The sequence below is a fragment of the Globicephala melas genome, chromosome 3 (genome assembly GCF_963455315.2).
Source record: "Globicephala melas chromosome 3, mGloMel1.2, whole genome shotgun sequence".
NCBI lineage: Eukaryota > Metazoa > Chordata > Mammalia > Artiodactyla > Delphinidae > Globicephala > Globicephala melas.
This window is the reverse complement of record NC_083316.1, coordinates 108,907,684-108,926,897: the sequence shown is the minus strand read 5'-3', so window position 1 is coordinate 108,926,897 and position 19,214 is coordinate 108,907,684. Positions and strand designations below refer to the sequence as shown.

Below are 19,214 nucleotides of genomic sequence, written 5' to 3'. Positions count from 1 at the left end.
AGCTTTGGACAGCTCTGGATTACAGCCAGGAGTGACTGCCCTGAGGGACTCCTCCCTTCCTGTCCACTTCTTCCAGTCTGTCGTCTACTGCCACGGAGGGCGCGTCGGCTTCTTCCAGGGAGACATCCGCCTCCTCTCAGATGACATGAAGGCTCTGTGTCCTACCATCTTCCCTGTGGTCCCACGACTACTGAACCGCATGTACGACAAGGTGAGCTCCGCGGGGAGTCTCTGGCCAGGCTGAGCAGCTGCATATCTGCTTGTTTGGACAGAGGCTGGAGCCCCAGGCTGGCTTTCTACACCACCAGTCCCAGGTCCTGGAAGTTGCCTCTTCTCTTGTATTCCCTGACTCTCACCCCTCCTTCTCCTGTTTTCTTCCTATTCTCCGAAACCCTGGTTGGGAGATTTCGGGGGGAGGGCTTCTTTCCCAACAACGTGTCTGGGCCTTGGTAGCGTTAACCTTTAGCTGGATGTCACACATTCAGTGACCTCCTGCAGGGGCAGAAATAGAGTGTGGCTTCTCTGCTGGCCAATCTAGGCCTTCTTCCTGGGGGTGTATCTAGAGGTGGGACCTGCAGTCTTTACAGCTGTTTCCAACTTCTGTTCCTCAGATTTTCAGCCAGGCAGACACATCATTAAAGCGCTGGCTCCTGGAATTTGCAGCTAAGCGTAAACAGGCTGAGGTCCAGAGTGGAATCATCAGGAATGATAGTATCTGGGATGAACTCTTCTTTCATAAGATTCAGGTAAGAAAATGAACAAGTGATGATAGAGTGGCACCCAAGTGTCCAATGGGTGACCTTACAGAAGAATTAGAGAAGTTCATCCCAATGGTGTGTAATCTTATAAAACAGTAACTTTTTGCTAATGAAATCAAAGCTTAAGCTACCACTGAAATTTTAAAGGACCCATTTTTGTTCATTGGAGATGTGTTACATTTGCCAAAGGCAACCAGCAAGAAGGACTCCTGGAAAGTAAGTTCCTTGACCTCTATAGGCAGTAGGGCAGCTTTGCCCTTGGGTAGTCAGATTCACCAAGCAAGCAGCTCTTGGGGCTCGAAGATTCTCTTGCCCCTCCCTGTAGCCTTGGCCACGGTGGCTTTCCAGTAGCACAAGGTTCTAGCCAGATGACCAAGAATCTTCCTTTCCCTCAGTGTTTCCCATCTCTTCAGCCTCTCCTAAACCAAGCTGTTTATGAATTACTCATTCCTGTCTCCTCACTAAAGTTTTAAAGCTGTGCATTACTCAAAGAACTTGTAGTTAATTTGTACCAGTACTCATTTTTCCTTACTACTCTATTTTTAGCTATGAAAACTAATATTTAAAATCTCTTGGCTCAACTTACAGAAACAAAGTGTTTAAAAAATTCTTTGACCTCTGCAGTGCATAGTAAATAGCTCATGGCATTGATTTAGAAATGAAAAAAGGCCATGCCGTTAAGGTGGAAGTGGGAAGAAATTGTCCTCAGTAATTGTTTTGGATGCTTGCAAATGATGGGAGAGTGAGGAAACAGCTGTGTATTTTAAGAAAGGGAGAACCAAAATTATAGAATGCCACACAGATTAATGGCCCTTATCTCAAAATACATAAAAGAATTGGCCATATTGTGGGTTGGATTGCAAAGCTGATTGGGCTGATTCATTTGGAAGAAGGGGGCTTCCTCAGCTCATGTGTTGTACAGCCTCAGGCGGCCTCTCTGATCCCAACCCTAGGGTCCAGGGAGGGTACAGCTGTTGAACGTTGATGTTAGGTGAGGCCCAGGTGAGCTACACTCCACTTGCCACAGCACAGACTCTGGCAGGTTCTTCTCTCTTCCCACAGGCCAGTCTTGGTGGGTGCGTGCGGATGATTGTTACTGGAGCGGCCCCCGCGTCACCAACGGTCCTGGGATTCCTCCGGGCGGCTCTGGGGTGCCAGGTATTTCCTTTATGTGGCCTTCCCTGGGGGCAGTGGGGTGAGTGTTAGGACAGGGCAGGAGACCCATTATACCCTCTACTGTACAGAGAAATATTCTGGGGGCAAGATCTTTGTGGAATAAAAGCTCCCTTCTCTGAAGATGTAAAAAGCCCAGGGTCACTGAAAGCCAAGATAACCTTGTGACATTGTGCAAAGCCCAGGTGTGTGTATCCACTCTGGGACAAAACTGTATATGGATCATCAGTGTGCTGGAGAACCTGTCTCACACCTGTACCAGCATCTCTGCATTCTCCAGCCTGCAGACTCTTTCCCAGCCCAGAGAAGGAGCACGAGGGAGGGGGATAAAAGTTCATTTGTGTGTTTTTATTTGATTCAGTAGGTTTTGTCATTGCTAAAAAAATTCATTCCTTTATTTATCCATTGAATTAATGTTTGTCAGGTTCCTACTTATGCAGACTATAGTAACATAGTTGTGACTGGTGGGTTTTAAGTAAAGTAGGCACATCTACTTCATAAATGTGCATGCTTAAAATTTTATCCTTTAGAAGCCGTGGGCTTCTTGGGAATTCCCTGGCAGTCCAGTGGTTAGGACTCAGTGCTTTCACTGCCGTGGGCTCAATCCCTGGCTGGGGAACTAAGATCCTGCAAGCCGCCAAAAAAAAAAAAAAAGGAAGGAAAAAAGAAGCCAGGGGCTTCTTACGCTGACTTCCTGTTCTACGCCAACATGAGCTGACCACTCCTAAAGGCAGCTCTCCCACATGGTCCATTCATGCGAGCACATGGGGCTCTGAAGGGGAACATCTTACAGAGACAAAACCTTTATTGGATTTTAAAATGTTTGTCTTTAATACATATTATTCAAATTAGAAATAGAGTCAGTGGTTGAAAATAGGTTAGAAGTCTTTATCCCAAACCATATAACCTTATCTACTAAGTGTCTGTGGTTAAAAATAGCATTTCTTCCAAGCAGAGTAGCTATACCTGTTGTCTGTGTTCAGTTTCTCCTGAAGGTACCTACTTCCAGAGCACCTCCCCTCCCACCATCCCCAGCATGGAGCAGCCAGATGCTCCGTGAGAGGTTATCTGGCTGAAAAGGGCAGCCAGCTATCTGCAGGCAGGTGGGCACCTACAGTATGGTTTCTGTGTTTTGCTTGAAGGTTTATGAAGGTTATGGCCAAACTGAGTGCACAGCTGGATGTACCTTCACCACACCCGGGGACTGGACATCAGGTAGGATTGGCTGGAGATGTGGGAATGAGTTAGAACAGCAGGCTCTAAAACTTCCTCATGGAAAGTATATTTACATAGGAAACAGCAGAAGAAACAGAAGAAAAACAATGATGGTAGTTTTGTCTGTGTTGTGGCATTATGGATCTGTTTCTTTTTGTTACATATTTTTGTATTTCCTACTGTATTTTGTATTTTCCTATTTCTTTTATAAATAAACAGAAGTTATGTTAAAAAAAGTAGTAGATCACAAAATACAGCTCCAGGTAGAAAAATCCTATGATATCAATATATTGGATTTTATAGTTTCTAAATATCACACAGTCTTGCTTACAGTCATTTCAGAATGAAGGAAGCAGACTGTGAATTGGATATGATTTAGGAAGGAGAGGCAAGTTTATAGCAGCCAGTGCGCTGTTTCTTGAAGAGCCATTTCAGAGGCTCTTTGGAACTATGGTCTCCTGTGATAGCAACATCTAAAAGGCAATGGCAACCTCAGAAAGGAGCAGCTACTATCCACACCCTCATTCTGAAGGGACCTATCTTTCAGGGCAAGGAGGAAGCAGTAGGTAGCCCATGTATTGGCTGTCACTAAACTTAGAGCAAATACAATCATCTGAAAAACATTCAGCAAAAGAATTCTTCAGGATACCAACTTCCTCTGTGAGCCTGGAGCCACGCTTCACGCTTAAGTTTGCTCAACTACGAACTAGAAAATTTGGGATGATGTGCACAGAAAAGAAATATGCTTAGTAGTGTAATACTATTTTCAGAGCACCTTGAGGTAGTCAGCAGAAACATGATAGGTGGATTCTAAATTGAAATCACATTTGGCAAAGTCAGGTACAGAAGTTTTATCTCCTTAAACTCTAGCTGAATAAAGCCTATCTTGTATGTGAAGTTTTTGATCTCCCTGCCACTGGCACCTTTACTACACGGACCATTTTCTGAGGTCCTGGCTCATTAACTCTGTTCTTGTTACTGCGATCATATTTACTGATCATTTACATGTATACCCTTCCTTTGGACACTTTCTTCCCTCTTATGATGTCCTGCATTTTCCTATGTGAGGCTTTTGAGGTTTTACCTTTTTTATGCATCCTTACCATAAAAACTTGCAAAGGTTATTGAGTATGAGAGGATCGGTATCTTTGTACAATATTATAAAAGATTTGGCGGTCTCTCATTTAAAAGAGAAACGAAAGTGTCACAGCCTGCTTTTTGTTTATGTGGCTCACTTTATTTCAGGACCTTGGCCAGCATCTGCTTAAAAATCCTGCGCCTTGCCAGTGAATTGTGTAACCACCACAATTACTAGAAAATGACTTAGATGTAGTTTTGTGGTGGGAGTATATAAGACCAAGAAAATTTGCAGTCTTATTTGAGGGGGTGGGGTGGTGAGTTGCCTCATCCTTGTTTTCCATTTCAACAGTCTGGTGACTGGAAGAAAAAGCAATAATGACTATATTTTATGATCCCCAAACCAAAACATATGATCTGATGATGGGGAAAGTGTTTTAATATAAAAAATCCTGACTGTTTGGTTGGTGTGGGTATGAGCCTCCCCAGAGACCCTGTACAGGTTGACTCTGGGCCGTGTAAGCCTGGCCGGCTGTTTAAGAATCAGATGTAAAACAAAGGCCCAGCAGAGGTTGGCCTCTCCTTTCTCCAGAAATTTGTTTTATCATCAATGCTTGCTTGTGACAAACGCCCATCTAGAGGTGTATTGCTTTCCATCCACGATTCCCCACTTTGACCACTTGAGGGGTTTCACATGGCGTGGAGCATCTTCAGTGCTGAAATTGATCTGAACACTGACAAATGCACATTGTTCTGGTGTTCTAGGACACGTAGGAGCACCTCTGCCCTGCAATCATATCAAGCTCGTGGATGTCAAGGAACTGAACTATTGGACCAGCAAAGGAGAAGGAGAGGTAAACTTGAGCGTTTAGCCATTCATGTTTGTGGATGCTCTACATGTAGCGAGGAAAAGAAAAAAAAATGGAAATGGAATTGTTTTCCTTTTACCCTATGTGTAAAGTCATTTTATATTATTGATTAATTTGACTCAACTGAATTGAGCATTTTCTCTCCTGTTTATGAAGTAACCAACCCTCAAGGCTGGGACTGGGCTGGTCCAAAACAAGATTTGGGATTCACAGACTGTTTTAAAAATCCATTTTTTTCTTAACTGGCACGGCTTGTTGCTGTGTATCTGGGCAGGCAGAAACATGACCATTTGCAAATAGGCCAGATGGGGTAGATAGAGCTGTGGGACATTAAACGCAACAACATTTGCATTATAGGGGTCCCAGAAGGAGAAGAGAGAGAGAAAGGACCTGAGAAAATATTTGAAGAGATTATAGTCGAAAACTTCCCTAGCATGGGAAAGGAAATAGCCACCTAAGTCCAGGAAGCACAGAGAGTCCCAGGCAGGATAAACCCAAGGAGAAACATGCCGAGACTGTCGGCATGTTTTGTCAGTAATCAAACTGACAAAAATTAAAGACAAAGAAAAATTATTGAAAGCAACAAGGGAAAAATGACAAATAACATTCAAGGGAACTCCCATAAGGTTAACAGCTGGTTTCTCAGCAGAAACCCTACAAGCCAGAAGGGAGTGGCATGACATATTTAAAGTGATGAAAGGAAAGAACCTACAACCAAGATTACTCTACCTGGCAAGGATGTCATTCAGATTCGATGGAGAAATCAAAAGCTTTACAGACAAGCAAAAGCTAAGAGAATTCAGCACCACCAAACCAGCTCTACAACAAATGCTGAAGGAACTTCTCTAAGTGGGAAACACAAGAGAAGAAAAGGACCTACAAAAACAAACCCAAAACAATTAAGAAAATGCTCATAGGAGCATACATATCGATAATTACCTTAAACGTGAATGGATTAAATGCTCCAAGCAAAAGACACAGGCTTGCTGAATGGATACAAAAGCAAGACCCATATATATGATGTCTACAAGAGACTCACTTCAGACCTAGGGACACATACAGACTGAAAGTGAGGGGATGGGAAAAGATATTCCATGCAAATGGAAATCAAAAGAAAGCTGGAGTAGCAATACTCATATCAGATAAAATAGACTTTAAAATAAAAAATGTTACAAGAGACAAAGAAGGACACTACATAATGACCAAGGGATCAATCCAAGAAGAATATATAACAATTATAAATATATATGCACCCAACACTAGGAGCACCTCAATACATAAGGCAATTGCTAACAGTTATAAAAGAGGAAACTGACAGTAACACAATAATAGTGGAGGACTTTAACACCTCACTTACACCAATGGACAGATCATCCAGAAAGAAAACTAACAAGGAAACACAAGCTTTAAATGACACAATAGACTAGATAGATTTAATTGACATTTATAGGACATTCCATCCCAAAACAACAGATTACACTTTCTTCTCAAGTGCACATGAAACATTCTCCAGGATAGATCACATCTTGGGTCACAAATCAAGCCTTGGTAAATTTAAGAAAATTGAAATCATATCAAGCATCTTTTCTGACCACAATGCTATGAGATTAGAAATCAATTAGAGAGAATGAAACGTAAAAAACACGAACCCCTTAATACCTTGCCATAGGGAATTTTCTTAATGCCAAGTGACCCTTGTAACCTTTCCTTCAGATTTTATGTGTCAAGTTTATTGCTTCATGTGGGTGTTCTTCTTCTGTCTGTTGGCTTCTCTTCTGCCTGGAGCCTGGCTACTCAATGTGTGGTCCATGAACCAGCATCATCTGTATTACCTGGAAGCCTCTTAGAAATGCAGATGCACTGTCCCTGACTTCCTGACCAGAATCTGCATTTCACCAAGATCCCCAGGTGGTTGCACTTTAAATTTAAGAAACATTCTATTCCCACTGCCTGTACAAAGGGCATCATTATATACAACAGAGGAAGGAATTAACTTAATGGCTATTAATATGTCACTCATTGCTTAGTGATGGATTTTACCAAGACAGCACCAGGCCGTCTCCCCGGGACTGTAGTGTATGGGTGTTTGCTTACTTAGTGGATTTTGCCTGAGTCCATCCAGGATCTTTTCCACCAGGGAGGGGGAACTTCTGAAGGTAATAAATCTCCATCCCTGGGGCCTTCGAGTGAAAACTCCTGAGCCGCTGGAAGCTTAGAACTGTCACCTGTAAGATTTATTTTTTAATCTTGGCTTGAAGTCCTCTCGGACGTTATTGCTGTTTTGCACTTTATACTTGTTTTTTTCTAAAATAAGTTTGGAATCATGGTGGAGATAGCTTGATAGCCCCACAAGAAAATATAAAATTCTCCCTTGAGAACTGACAACAAGCACATCAACCATGGATCAGTTTGTTTAATCTTTCAAGTCCCCTAAAGCAACCTTTCCTGTGAAAGGTGGAAACATGCCAGCAGCTTTAAAAGATCAGAAATGCTTTCTTTCCTTGCTTGTTAAATGTGACGCATTTCTGACCCAGATACTCTTTTCAAACTTTACACTTCTGATGGATTTTATAGCTCTGGAGAGAAACAGATTCCTTCAAAACTAAATAAAGAATTTATCCAAGAGCTCTAATTTAAAAGTTAAAAGATTTTGAAGCACTAAAAGATACAGAAAGAACAATCTGTGCTCTAGTGTTTAATGACACAAAATAAAATACCTTTAACATTTTGTATTAAAAAGTAAAAAAAAAAAGTACTTTTCGAATCATCTTTCATGTTGAACATTCTACATACTCAGAATGTGGAATGCACAGCTACATGAGATTATGTACATTCCATAAATATTTACATACTGATGTGAGTCATTACATACTGAGTCATTACTATGACTCAGTCATTACATACTGAGTCATTACTATGAAATAAATCATATGCACACGTTTTAAGAAGACTACTATTGTTTCCTAAAAGAGTATATGTAGGTGCAACCCCTCATCTACAAAATTAACCACTACAACACATTTGAATCTTCCCTTGCTCCTCCAGACTTTCATTCCCCTAGTTAAGTATTACCCTGCTTTTATTAAACCAATCTTTGTATTGTTTTTCTTTGTAATCTATCATGTATGTAGGTAACTTTAAACAATAAATTGTCTTGTGTTGCCTTGCTTTTAACTTTATAAATAGGATATTCCTGCATACATTCTTGTGTGACTTGCATTTTTTTTGTTCTACATTAGTTTTTGAGGTCCAGCCATGTAGATATGAATAGCTAATCAATTTTCATGGCTGTATGCTTTTTTATGCATATTATACCATGTTTTACACACCTATTTCACCATTTTATGTTAATAGACATTTTGATTGTGCCCATTTTTTTATTATAAAAATGCTATAAATATTGGTACAGCTGCTAAGAACCATCTTGCCAGTGATTTTTAAATTTTCCTTATGCACAAACTATCTGACATTCCTAACAAGTACAGTCAATTTAGTGAAACAACAGTCAGTATCATGGTTTTAGTGGCACACTCCAATGGTTAAGATGAATGAATGCTCGAGAACCCAGTTGTCACACTGGTTGTGCACATAGACCCAGCCGTTGGCTCCACTAATATCTATGAAAGGACCCTAGAGCTCTAGAGGAAATGTGTTGAAAAATGTATAAGGAGCCTTTCTTGTGTATTTTCATAAAATTGTGCTGATGTGCAGGCTGTCTTGTTAACATAGTTTCCAAGAAGAAAGTGTCCCTAAGATGAGTGGAATTACAAAGTTTAAACATTCCATGAGACAGTATAATGACTTTTCTTCATTACAACTTTCCTACTTTTCTGATGTAATTCTGTGTTGTCACTGAGTGGCAAAAACAGAACTTGGAGTCACAGCACTTTCTTCCTAACCAATGTATAAATTTAGAGTGACCTCTATACGCATGGCTATAAATATCCAGTTGATTCCTACAGAACAGTTTCAGCCACTGAGTCAAATGAACTTAGTCAACTGTACGTTTTATATCGACACAGCAGCATCTTTTTTTCCTAGAGAAAGAATATATACTATTTTAAAAATTCAAGTAATGCCTTTGCCAAACTAAAACAAACAAAACCAAAACACACTAATTTACTAATGTTAAATAAAAAGGTGGATACTATTTTTACTCAAGGAAAACCAGAAGAGGCAGGTCTAGGACCAACAGGCATGGAGTTCTGATTCTCAATAGATTTATTATAGTCACAAGTTTTATGCACATGTAGAACCCTTGCTCAGGGCCCCTTTGTCTCCATAATTCATTGGACGTTCCAGCCCTGTTCTGGGTAAAGTAGGACAGGTCAGCTACAGCTTGAGTGGAAGCTCTACCCTGAAAACTCCAATGTCTGGGTAATTATTCAATCCAAAGAGTAGCTTATGTCAGTATCTGTTTACTTATCTTTTTGATTAGTGTCTGACGGTACCAGAATATGTGTGGTGTTGACATGGAAGTGAACTTCATCCAATCCATGCTTTCTAGCAATATTTGGACTAATAAAGCCAGTGTTCCTCGGTCAACTAGGTGAAAGCCAGTTAATGATACCTGATTTTTCACAGAAAACAATACCCCGTGTTCTGAAATACTCCTTGACCAGGTTTCCTTCCCATTACTGGTTTTCCTAATGGATAGTCAACTGCAAGTTTCCAATTATCATTATATGATCAGTCAGATTTCGTTGCAATGCTTCACTGTAAAAGCAGACTAGTACAGCTTGTTCATTCCATGGGAGTAGATAGGAAAGCTGAGTGCCTGGTCATGAAGCAGGGGGCTCAAGCACCTCTGGTAGAATCAGCCAGCTTTCAGTATCTGATGAGACCCCATCCAGTGTCACAAAGCAGCGCATACCGAAAGCCGCAGTGTTCCTGAGGAAGAAGGGACGGCAGAGAGGTAGTTGGAGAGGACACTGCTTGAGAGAAGGCAGGAGACAGGTGAGAACGCTGGCGGCTGTTCCTGTCCTCTCTTTCCATCCCTGTAGTTTCCACAGTGGATTTCCTGAGGGATAGTGTCCATTTTTCTACCCATGCCTCGTGACTGCCTCATATCAGGATTCCTTATGCTGTGGGCTGAGAGAAACCGGGCATTTGTCCCTACAGATCTGTGTGAGAGGACCAAATGTGTTCAAAGGTTACTTGAAAGATCCGGAGAGGACAAAGGAGGCCCTGGACGACGACGGCTGGCTTCACACTGGAGACATTGGGAAGTGGCTGCCAGTATGTATGTTTGGAACCGTGGGCCTCCACACATGGTGGTGGTGGGAGTGTGTATAATCTGATTCACTCCAAGGCAGGAGTCTTTATATCCACCCTGACAAGTAATCATTCCAGAATACCTCTGGGAAATGGGAGGTTCTTCCTTACCTCGCCCCCAGAGCCTCCTCCTGCATCCTCCTGATGAAGGTGACAGGGATCTTCTGGGAGCGTAGAACTGGAGTTTGAGGCCTACCCTCTACCCTTAAGAGGTTTCCAGGAAGAGATCTGACAGCGTTCTGGAATCCGATGGGTGAAGTACAAGGAGCATGGGGCTCGTAACTCTGGGAGATCTGACGAAGGCAGGGCCTGGGAGCCCATGGACACTGGCCGCCAGCTGACAGGTGGCACTGAGCAGTGTGAAGAGCTTGGAGCTGGGCAGGAGGATGCTGGCGTTCCTTTGTCTCTGCTAGCCGCTGCTCTCGTGACCTTGAGCAAAGCTTCATTCCTCTCTGGGGCTCTGTATTGACTCAGTTATAGAATAAGAAAGTAAGGCTACATGGCATTCTTTAGCGGTGGCCCCCAACTTTTAGCCAAAACCAGTAGTGGTGCCTCATTCTGTCATTTGTAAAATGGAGGTGATAACATTGCTTACCTCTATGGTCGTTGTTGTAAGGAACAAATGAGATTATACCTGTAAAGCCCTTAGCACAATACCTGGCACACAGGAGATGCTTAGATGGAAACCATGACCAGAAAAAAACTATGTAACTGAAACCGAGAGCCTCCACCTGCAGCAGCCCACCCCAGGAAACCTTTCCTGTGTCTCTGGGAGATTGCTAAGATTTTGGGTGGAGTTCTGAGATGTTGAATTTATTGGACAGGTGAATGATGTTAAGCCCTCCAGGGGCCCTCTGGGCTGGTGAGCTGATTTGCCCCTGCCTGGAACTGCGCATTTCACTTTGAGACACCCTCACTCTTGCAGCAGACATGGATGTATCCCTGGGCCAGGGACTATGCTCAGGGGAGAGACACATCTTTAGACAGTTGCCAACCCAGTGTGATGGGCATGAGATGAGGGTCATGCTCACCTAGGGGAGAAGGACAAGCGCCTACTGGCTCTGAGTCTCAGGATTTAAGTCCTGTTCCAAGAGGAGAGGGGAGAGTGGGAAGGACAGTCAGGGCAGGAGTAATAGCATGTGCTAAGTAGGGAGACACTAGAGGTGTGAGGCAAGGAATTCTAACTGAGGTTCCCACAGATGTGGAGGAGGGAGGCTGGAGAAGCAGCAGGACCCTGGACACTGGCAGAGGGTAGATTGTCCCATCAGCTAACGAAGCCTAGGCTTCAGCCTTCACTTGCATAGGCCCCTTTCAAGGCTCTGCACTTCATTTTATATTATTTTTCTTAAAGGTGGGGGTCTCAAAACTGGAAAAAACTTGAAGTCCCACAAAACTCTGGATCTGCCACTGATGCCCTGTAACTTGGATGAAACCACCCACCTTGCAGGGTGTTGTGAGAAGCAAGTGAATTGATTCATGTGAAGCACCTAGTGCTGTGCCTGAACTCAGAGCCCAAGGCAGTAGGCAGGCAGTCTGTGGGAGTCAGTTTTTAAAATCATTACTATTTTGAAATAGTATTAGATAGATCAAGAAAAAGGTCTAAGTGTCTGATCCAGAAAGACCTGGTTTAAGTCCTGGTTCTCCCACCTCCTAGCTGTGTGGCCTTCGAGGCGTTAACTGACCTCTCTCATCCTCACCTTCACCATTTATGAAATGGAGGTGATGACACCCAGCTCATGGGGTGCCACGAGGACCAAAGAAGCCAGTGTAAGGAACGGCCCTGATGTCCAGCCTGGATTTTGAGCAAAACAAGGCCTGCTTGTTTTTCTCTTCTGGCGAGACTACTCTGGTTCTGATGATTGAACAGATAGAGCAGGGCCAGAGTGTGTGCACACGTTCAGTAAGGAAGTGGTTTTGTTGGAGGAGGAGGTGTCTGTGAGAAGGATTTATGAGTGAGGACAGATGAGCCTGACTGCTGGAAGTCCCAGGAGAGGCCAATGGCAAGGCCATCTCCAGGTCTGGGGCTTGGGGAATGGGACAGGCTTGAGGAGGAGAAGGATGAGCTTCCTTTAGGGCATGTTGCATCGTGCAGGGAAAAGGGCCTGGTTTTTGTAGAGTTTGGAGGATAGTGAGGTTCTGGGTCTGGAACTCAGTGAAGAGCTCTGGCTGGAAGCTCAGACATATGCAGGAGTGGCCACTTAGGAGATAAATGATGGTCACCTCAAGGAGCATCGTCAGTGAAGGTGAGGAAGTTGCAACGTTCAAGGAGAGAGCCAAAGGAGAGAGACCCACCTATTCACCTTGGAAATTCAAAAAGTTTTGAAGGGAGTCAGGGAGGTGAGTGGGGTTCCTGGAGGCCAGGGGTGCAAGCACTCACTGCCCAAGGGGTGGCCTGCCTGCTGCAGAGGTCCTGGAGGGAGAGGGCTCCTAATGCCACCTGGGGTCCTCTGCCAGAGCTGTGCTATGTGCTGAAGGATGGAGAGGCTGCTCTTTGGGAGTGGTGGCCTAAGCATGGTTCAAGGGGGAGAATCTGAAGATGCTGCTGAGAAAAGCGACAGCTGGAGCGAGGGCCTGGGTTAGAGGAGCCCTGATGGGAAGGTGGGTGGCCTCCTGAGGAGGAGGGCACCTGTTGCTGGGCACCAGGGTGGCAGGGTTGGGAGGGGGAGTAGGGCGCATGGTGAGGGTACAGGACAGTGGGCACTCAGGGCCCAGCAGAGCTTGGGAGCCATCCACCCTTGTGCACGGCGTCCCTCTCCAGCCGTGCAGTGGCTCCATGAGAGCAGAGATGTCAGGTGCACGAGCAGATCTGGTGGGGCTTGCAGGGTGAGACCGGGCGTTGGAGAGGTGAGGGGCTATGGCACTAATGAGTGAGGGGCTCAGGCTTGGGAATGCCGCCATTTTATGAAGCCGCTTGTCCAATTCCACAGGCTGGAACTCTTAAAATTATTGATCGGAAGAAGCACATATTTAAACTTGCTCAGGGAGAATATATTGCGCCCGAGATGATTGAGAACATCTACATCCGGAGTGAGCCTGTTGCACAAATGTATGTCCATGGGGACAGCTTAAAGGTGAGTCCCCTAGGCCTCAGCCCTCCCACACGTACTTTGGGCCTGATGAGTACTCTGGGAATGGTTTCCTAAGTAACTGGTATTTGATTAAAGTGATGAACATTAATTTCCAATCAGATACTGGTATTCTCTGGCGTATAGGATCATGAGAGAAAATGCCTTTCTAAGGGAGAAATCTTAATTGCTTATAGTTTGGTAAATTGCAGTTAGGTAAATAAGTTGCTTAAAGTAGTAGTAATAACATTCCCACTACTTTTAACTTATGCTCTGTCTACTTCCAAGAGGAATTTTGAGGTAATATGCTGAAGCGAGATTCAGGGTTTCTGCTCTTTTGATTTTGAAATACACATAAGAACTTTACAGATAAATAGGTGCAGTATTGCAAATAATGATACTGATGATATATCTTAATATATTAAGCTAATGTGCTAATATAGTACAGGATTAAATTATTTGAAGAGGATTTATATTTATTCTGCTTTCTGGTATCATTTAGATCTGAAGTCAGAAAGATCACTGTGAATATATTCTGTGCTATCATTGGATTTATGTAATTAAAGACTATTAAATTATTTTTTAAGAAAATGATTTAAAAATTAAAATGGTGTTCTTAAAGAATGAGGACCATACTAATGAATCAATTTCAAAATGGTCTGGAAATCCTTAGAAATGTATGTGTTTTGGATTGTAGAGCTGGTTGATTAGTATCCTAAAGATGTACTCATTTAAGATCGGCATGAGAATCAAAGGTACATACAGGACTAACCTTACTGATTCCTAATCTTCTTAAGCTTATTTTTTATTAATAAACTTTTTACGAAGTTAGGGAAATATATCAGAAATATTCAAGAATATTTCTGTCGAGAATGTGTGATATGTTTCATAACATAAACATATACATATTTTTAGAAAAGAGTGGAGTCTGAGAATACCAAGAGATTAGTTTTAATGCTGGACCGCAAATAACCACTTTAAAAGCTTTTGTCATAACTGTGTTTTCCTTTGGTGGGATCGCAGGCCTTTTTGGTGGGCATAGTCGTGCCCGACCCGGAAGTCATGCCCTCTTGGGCCCAGAAGAGAGGAATTGAAGGGACGTATGCAGAGCTCTGCACAAATAAGGTCTGTACCTTGGGGCTGTTCCCCAAAAGACTGCTGGACCTTCTGTGATACTGCATAATGAGAGGACATACAAAAACAGTAGCCCAAGTGAAATTTGAACCTATAGGGAAATTTCTAACTTTATTTTATAAATGGTAGGAATCCTAAACCAGAGGTTTGTCTTTTGTCATTGTTGTAGAAGGAGCTCATCTCGCTTCTTAGAACACTTGATAAACTATTGAATTTTCCAGCCAGGAGACATCAGAGAAAGTTTGTCCAGCCCTGTTGTTTTGCAGCTTGCAGGAGAGTCCAGAGAGGGAGGCGTCTTGCCCAAAGCCACATAGCTGGTTAACAGCAGTGTCAGATGTGAGAATAGGCCTTCTGACTCACTGGCCCTGCTCTCTCCTAATGTGAGGTAGCTTTTATATCTACTGGGCTTAGAGAGACAGTCATGGAATTGAAAAAGGAGCACAGTTCTCCCTGCTTAGAACATTTGCCGCTCACACCTTCCAGAAGCCTTCTCCTGGCACATGTACTGTGCCAGGATCTCTGTGCCCTGACTCAGAGGATCTCTGTGCCCTGACTCAGCATCGGCCCCTCAGTCACATGATCTGTTTCTTAGCAGCAGCCATGAACCCTAGAGCTCCCACCAGGCCCTGGGCTCTTCTGGGGGTGACAGGGCCCCTGAGACTCACTAGGCTGACCAGAGGTCTGCTTTAAAAAACAAAATTGAGTGGTCCCTTAGCCTGTTGTTGGACACTCCTTAGGCCATGCAGGCACTTACTTGCCAGATGAGGGATGGTAATTGGCTTTCTGCCAGGGAGCGTCAGCCCTAGTTGGGGGTTTGAAAGGTGGGGGGAGTGTTGGTATGATTGCCAGTTATACTTTGCTCACAACTCATTGATTCTTCTGTCTCCATTTTGAAATGTGTTTTTGCCTTGTAATTTTACCTATATGGTTCAATTCAGGAGCTGAGGAAAGCCATTTTGGAAGATATGGTGAGGTTAGGAAAAGAAAGTGGACTCCATTCTTTTGAACAGGTAACTGTTACCTTCTCCATACTTGTTACTGCCCTTTATGCAGGGATGAGAATTAAAGTAACCAACAGTGACCCTGACCTAGATTCCCTATCCTCCACGCTGTGGCCTGCAGACAGGCAGTGTACTAACGGACCCCTGAAGGCCTGTTCTAAGCTGACTTTGCAACAGCCTGCATCCTAACTAAAATCGGTCGTAGGCTGAGTGAGACTGTGCTTATTGTCCTCATAATCACAGATGTTCATAAAGCTGAAATATTACCCTAGCCATAACTGGTACAGCATGTCTACATGGTGTGTCTCCAAGCTGCGTGCAGTACTCAAGACCAGACTCCTGTCTTATTTTTATTTTTATGGGGACTGTCTTCTTGGCTGCAGCAGGCAAGCTTACTTGCTAGGACATCAGAAAGATTGCACTCCTGGGGCCACTGATCTGTCAGCCCAGCATGCCCTGAACAAAGAGGAGGAAACAAAGAGTGTGTTGGGAGTGGACACAGCAGACCTCTAAGACTTTCCGTCTTTGCAAGGTTGGGGTTCTTTTTTGTAACTGAGTTCATAAGCGTACTTGGTCCTACTTACACATGCCATTTATAATCCTCTTTAGTCACAAATTCAAAAAGAAAAATTCTTCAAACAGAAAAATATTAATAGGCTGATTTTTAAAAATTTCTTAGTATGTATTTAATATAATTGTTTTTCATAAAATGGTTCTCCAACAGTGTCCCCAAATATAGTATTAAGGATCTGCAAGGTTTATGAGAAGTTTAAATTTTATCTGTTCTTTTATTTTAATATAAATTTTTTTATTTATTTATTTTTGGCTGTGTTGGGTCTTCGTTGCTGCGCATGGGCTTTCTCTAGTTGCGGTGAGCGGGAGCTACTCTTTGTTGTGGTGCGCGGGCTTCTCACTGCAGTGGCTTCTCTTGTTGCAGAGCATGGGCTCTGGGGCACTTGGGCTTCAGTAGTTGTGGCACACGGGCTCAGTAGTTGTGGCTCACGGGCTTAGTTGCTCCACTGCACGTGGGATCTTCCCGGACCAGGGCTTGAACCCGTGTCTCCTGCATTGGCAGGCAGATTCTCAACTACTGCACCACCAGGGAAGCCCCTTTGTATATGTTCATTTTGATGTTAACCTAAAAACATTTTTAAACCAGTTTTAAATATAAACTCTTACAGCAGTTGTTTGACAATTAGAAAACATTTCCACAGATTAAGACTTTTAATTTCTTAAGTTTCAAAGTGAGGAAATCTAAATATAGTTTCAGGGTTTGAGGGAATTGTTTTTCTTTTGAAATGGATCTTTACATTAATCTAGCTTGAGAGAAACTGCTTTACCCTCATCCATCAGTGTGTTTTAGGGCAAATAAGGCCTGGATGAATAAATCCTTATTTTTAAAAATTATAAAATCTGAGGCATTCAGGCAAGTCATATTTATCTTTCTGAATGCAAGGTCATTTCTGGCATGATAATTAAATTTCTAAATTTGCTAAAACTGACTTCATTGCTCTTCCATTACGGGGAGCTGTGTGACTGTAGATGTGATCCTGTAGAGCAGGCGCCACAAATGAGTGGTTGGAGACCTGGTTGATCTGGGCTCCCTATTACCTGAATGGATGGCTGTAAGGGCGCTGGGGGTGCACTGGGGATCCTGCGGATACCCTTGTGATTCCCAAGGCTTGCATGCCCCCTGCTGGATGTGGGCTGCGTGATCTGCCTCAGAGCAGGTGGAGAATTGTAACAGAGTCCTCTCCTTGGAAAAGACTACCACTCTTAAGCTTATGTTTAAAAGAAACCTTTGGTTAAGGTTCCAGTGTTAACCATTGCTCAAGTCAGAGCTTTTACTGAGAGGAGACGTATTCTTGACTTTCCATACGCCTTAAGCAAAGTTTCTGCTCTAATATTCGGCCCTCGCCATGGTAACCTTAAATACAGAGAAGTCATGTGGCATCCCAAAGGCCTGCGTTTTATTGCCAAGGCTGTTACCTCTTCATTTTCTCTGTTCTCATTCTCCTCTTTGTTGGTGTGTGCTCCTAGTTGTGTTCCAAAGCTCAACATAAATTACTTGAGTTAATCCATAATCTATTGTCAGCTAGTCCTTTTCCCTTTTCCTCAAAAAGGAATGATCAATTAAGGCTTAATGCTAATTTTTTACCCCCCCTCCTCCCCCAGTAGATATCCAAGCCCAAGGCTTAAATCATTCAACAGAAGCTTTAGGAGTTCAGACTTACTGGGCAGCATTGATCTGAATGAAACTTTGAATTAGATGAAAAATTAACGTAATTTGATTTCCAGAAACAGACAATTCCTAGAACTAGGCCAACCATTATCAATTTATGGAGATTTAATGAGTAGATAAGAAGCATTTAAAATAACTGTTATCAATAATTAAAATATGTAGGTTCTTGGGAAGTATCTGAGCATACTTAACTGTGATTTAACCTTTTTTTTTTGACATTTCTATGCCTTATTAGTTTGCATAAGCGTATAAAATACAAAGTGAACTTTGAAACTTGACAGTTTTCAAATTTGGACTGCAAAGCCCTTGCTAAATATATTTTATTGTATTTCTTGTCATTGAAATGAATACTTACCTAATCAATTTACCTTTAAATCAGAAATGAATTGAACATTTCCCTAATTTAAAATTTTAAAATTTCTCTTGTCCTAAATTATTCACTCTGTGTTTATTAGCTACAAGCAATATTGTGTGTTAAAGTGTTTCACAGAGTAATACCATTGAAAGATTTTAAATAGTTTTTTTTTTCAGAATTATGAAAATTTCTATGCTTTAATGAGTTGGCATACATTGACATTTTTGAGGCATTATATTCCAATATAATATTTAAATGTTATAGTATCTTTAAATTAAAAAAAAACTATAGAATCACTTTTCCGTGACAAGAGTGTAGTTTCAGAAAGGGAGGTAACATTAAGCATCTCCTTCCTTCTTTCCTCAACAAAAACTTTGCTTATTGCAAACTGGAAAACAAGTTTTATGTTGTGTTAGGCATAAAGGGAGACTAAAGACTCTCGTTCCTTCCCCCCCCCCATAATTCAACAGTTTGGTTTTATTAGAAAATATGTAATTATTTATAAAAAATGAAAATTCGTTTTACCATTGGTTTACTTCTGAAAATAAACTAACTATAGGTTTGGGGCCCACAGTTAAGGTCAGTTAAAGAACTGTTTTGACTCATTTTTTCCCACTTACTGATTAGACTTTTAGTCACTGGCGCAATTTGTATAGGTATTTTCATGGAAGAATTTAAATAGACCCAGGGCTGTAGGTCAGGCTGGAACAGGGACTGGCAGTAGTGCCACTCTGATCTGCTCACTAAGTGGCTGAAAGGTGAGCTGAGTGCCATATTACTCGGCTTCCCTCAACACTGTATTTAATTGTGTTTCCTCTCCTCAGGCAGAGACTGTGTTGTAGAGAGCCACATTGAACTGCAGATGCCCCAGTCAGCACTTTAGGCCTGCTACAGGTTGCTGGTTTGACAGATACTCAAAATCTACCAGCAGATGCAGTTCTTTCTTCCTAAGATCATAGTGTTTTCTTTTACATTCTACTTACCATCTAAATAGTGTATGTAGCTCTCCCTATGAGAGTCATCTTCCCTGTGCTGTATTGTTTGAAGCTTC

At 42.5% G+C, this 19,214-nt stretch overlaps 1 protein-coding gene across 11 annotated transcripts in view; it reads left to right on the top strand.

The window, feature by feature from the left end:
* ACSL6 (acyl-CoA synthetase long chain family member 6) overlaps positions 1-19,214 on the top strand; it is a 66,264-nt gene that overhangs the window by 39,297 nt on the left and 7,753 nt on the right. For 10 of the 11 annotated variants that reach the window (XM_060296180.1, XM_060296178.1, XM_060296181.1 and 7 more), the window contains 9 exons: positions 77-211; positions 612-746; positions 1,821-1,916; positions 3,074-3,146; positions 4,989-5,077; positions 10,214-10,330; positions 13,294-13,437; positions 14,455-14,556; positions 15,504-15,575. In XM_060296180.1, coding sequence (XP_060152163.1) covers positions 77-211; positions 612-746; positions 1,821-1,916; positions 3,074-3,146; positions 4,989-5,077; positions 10,214-10,330; positions 13,294-13,437; positions 14,455-14,556; positions 15,504-15,575 — 963 coding nt within the window. Of the gene's footprint in view, positions 1-76; positions 212-611; positions 747-1,820; positions 1,917-3,073; positions 3,147-4,988; positions 5,078-10,213; positions 10,331-13,293; positions 13,438-14,454; positions 14,557-15,503; positions 15,576-15,949; positions 16,099-19,214 lie in introns of all 11 variants that reach the window. The other variant, XR_009563462.1, reaches the window with a different exon arrangement.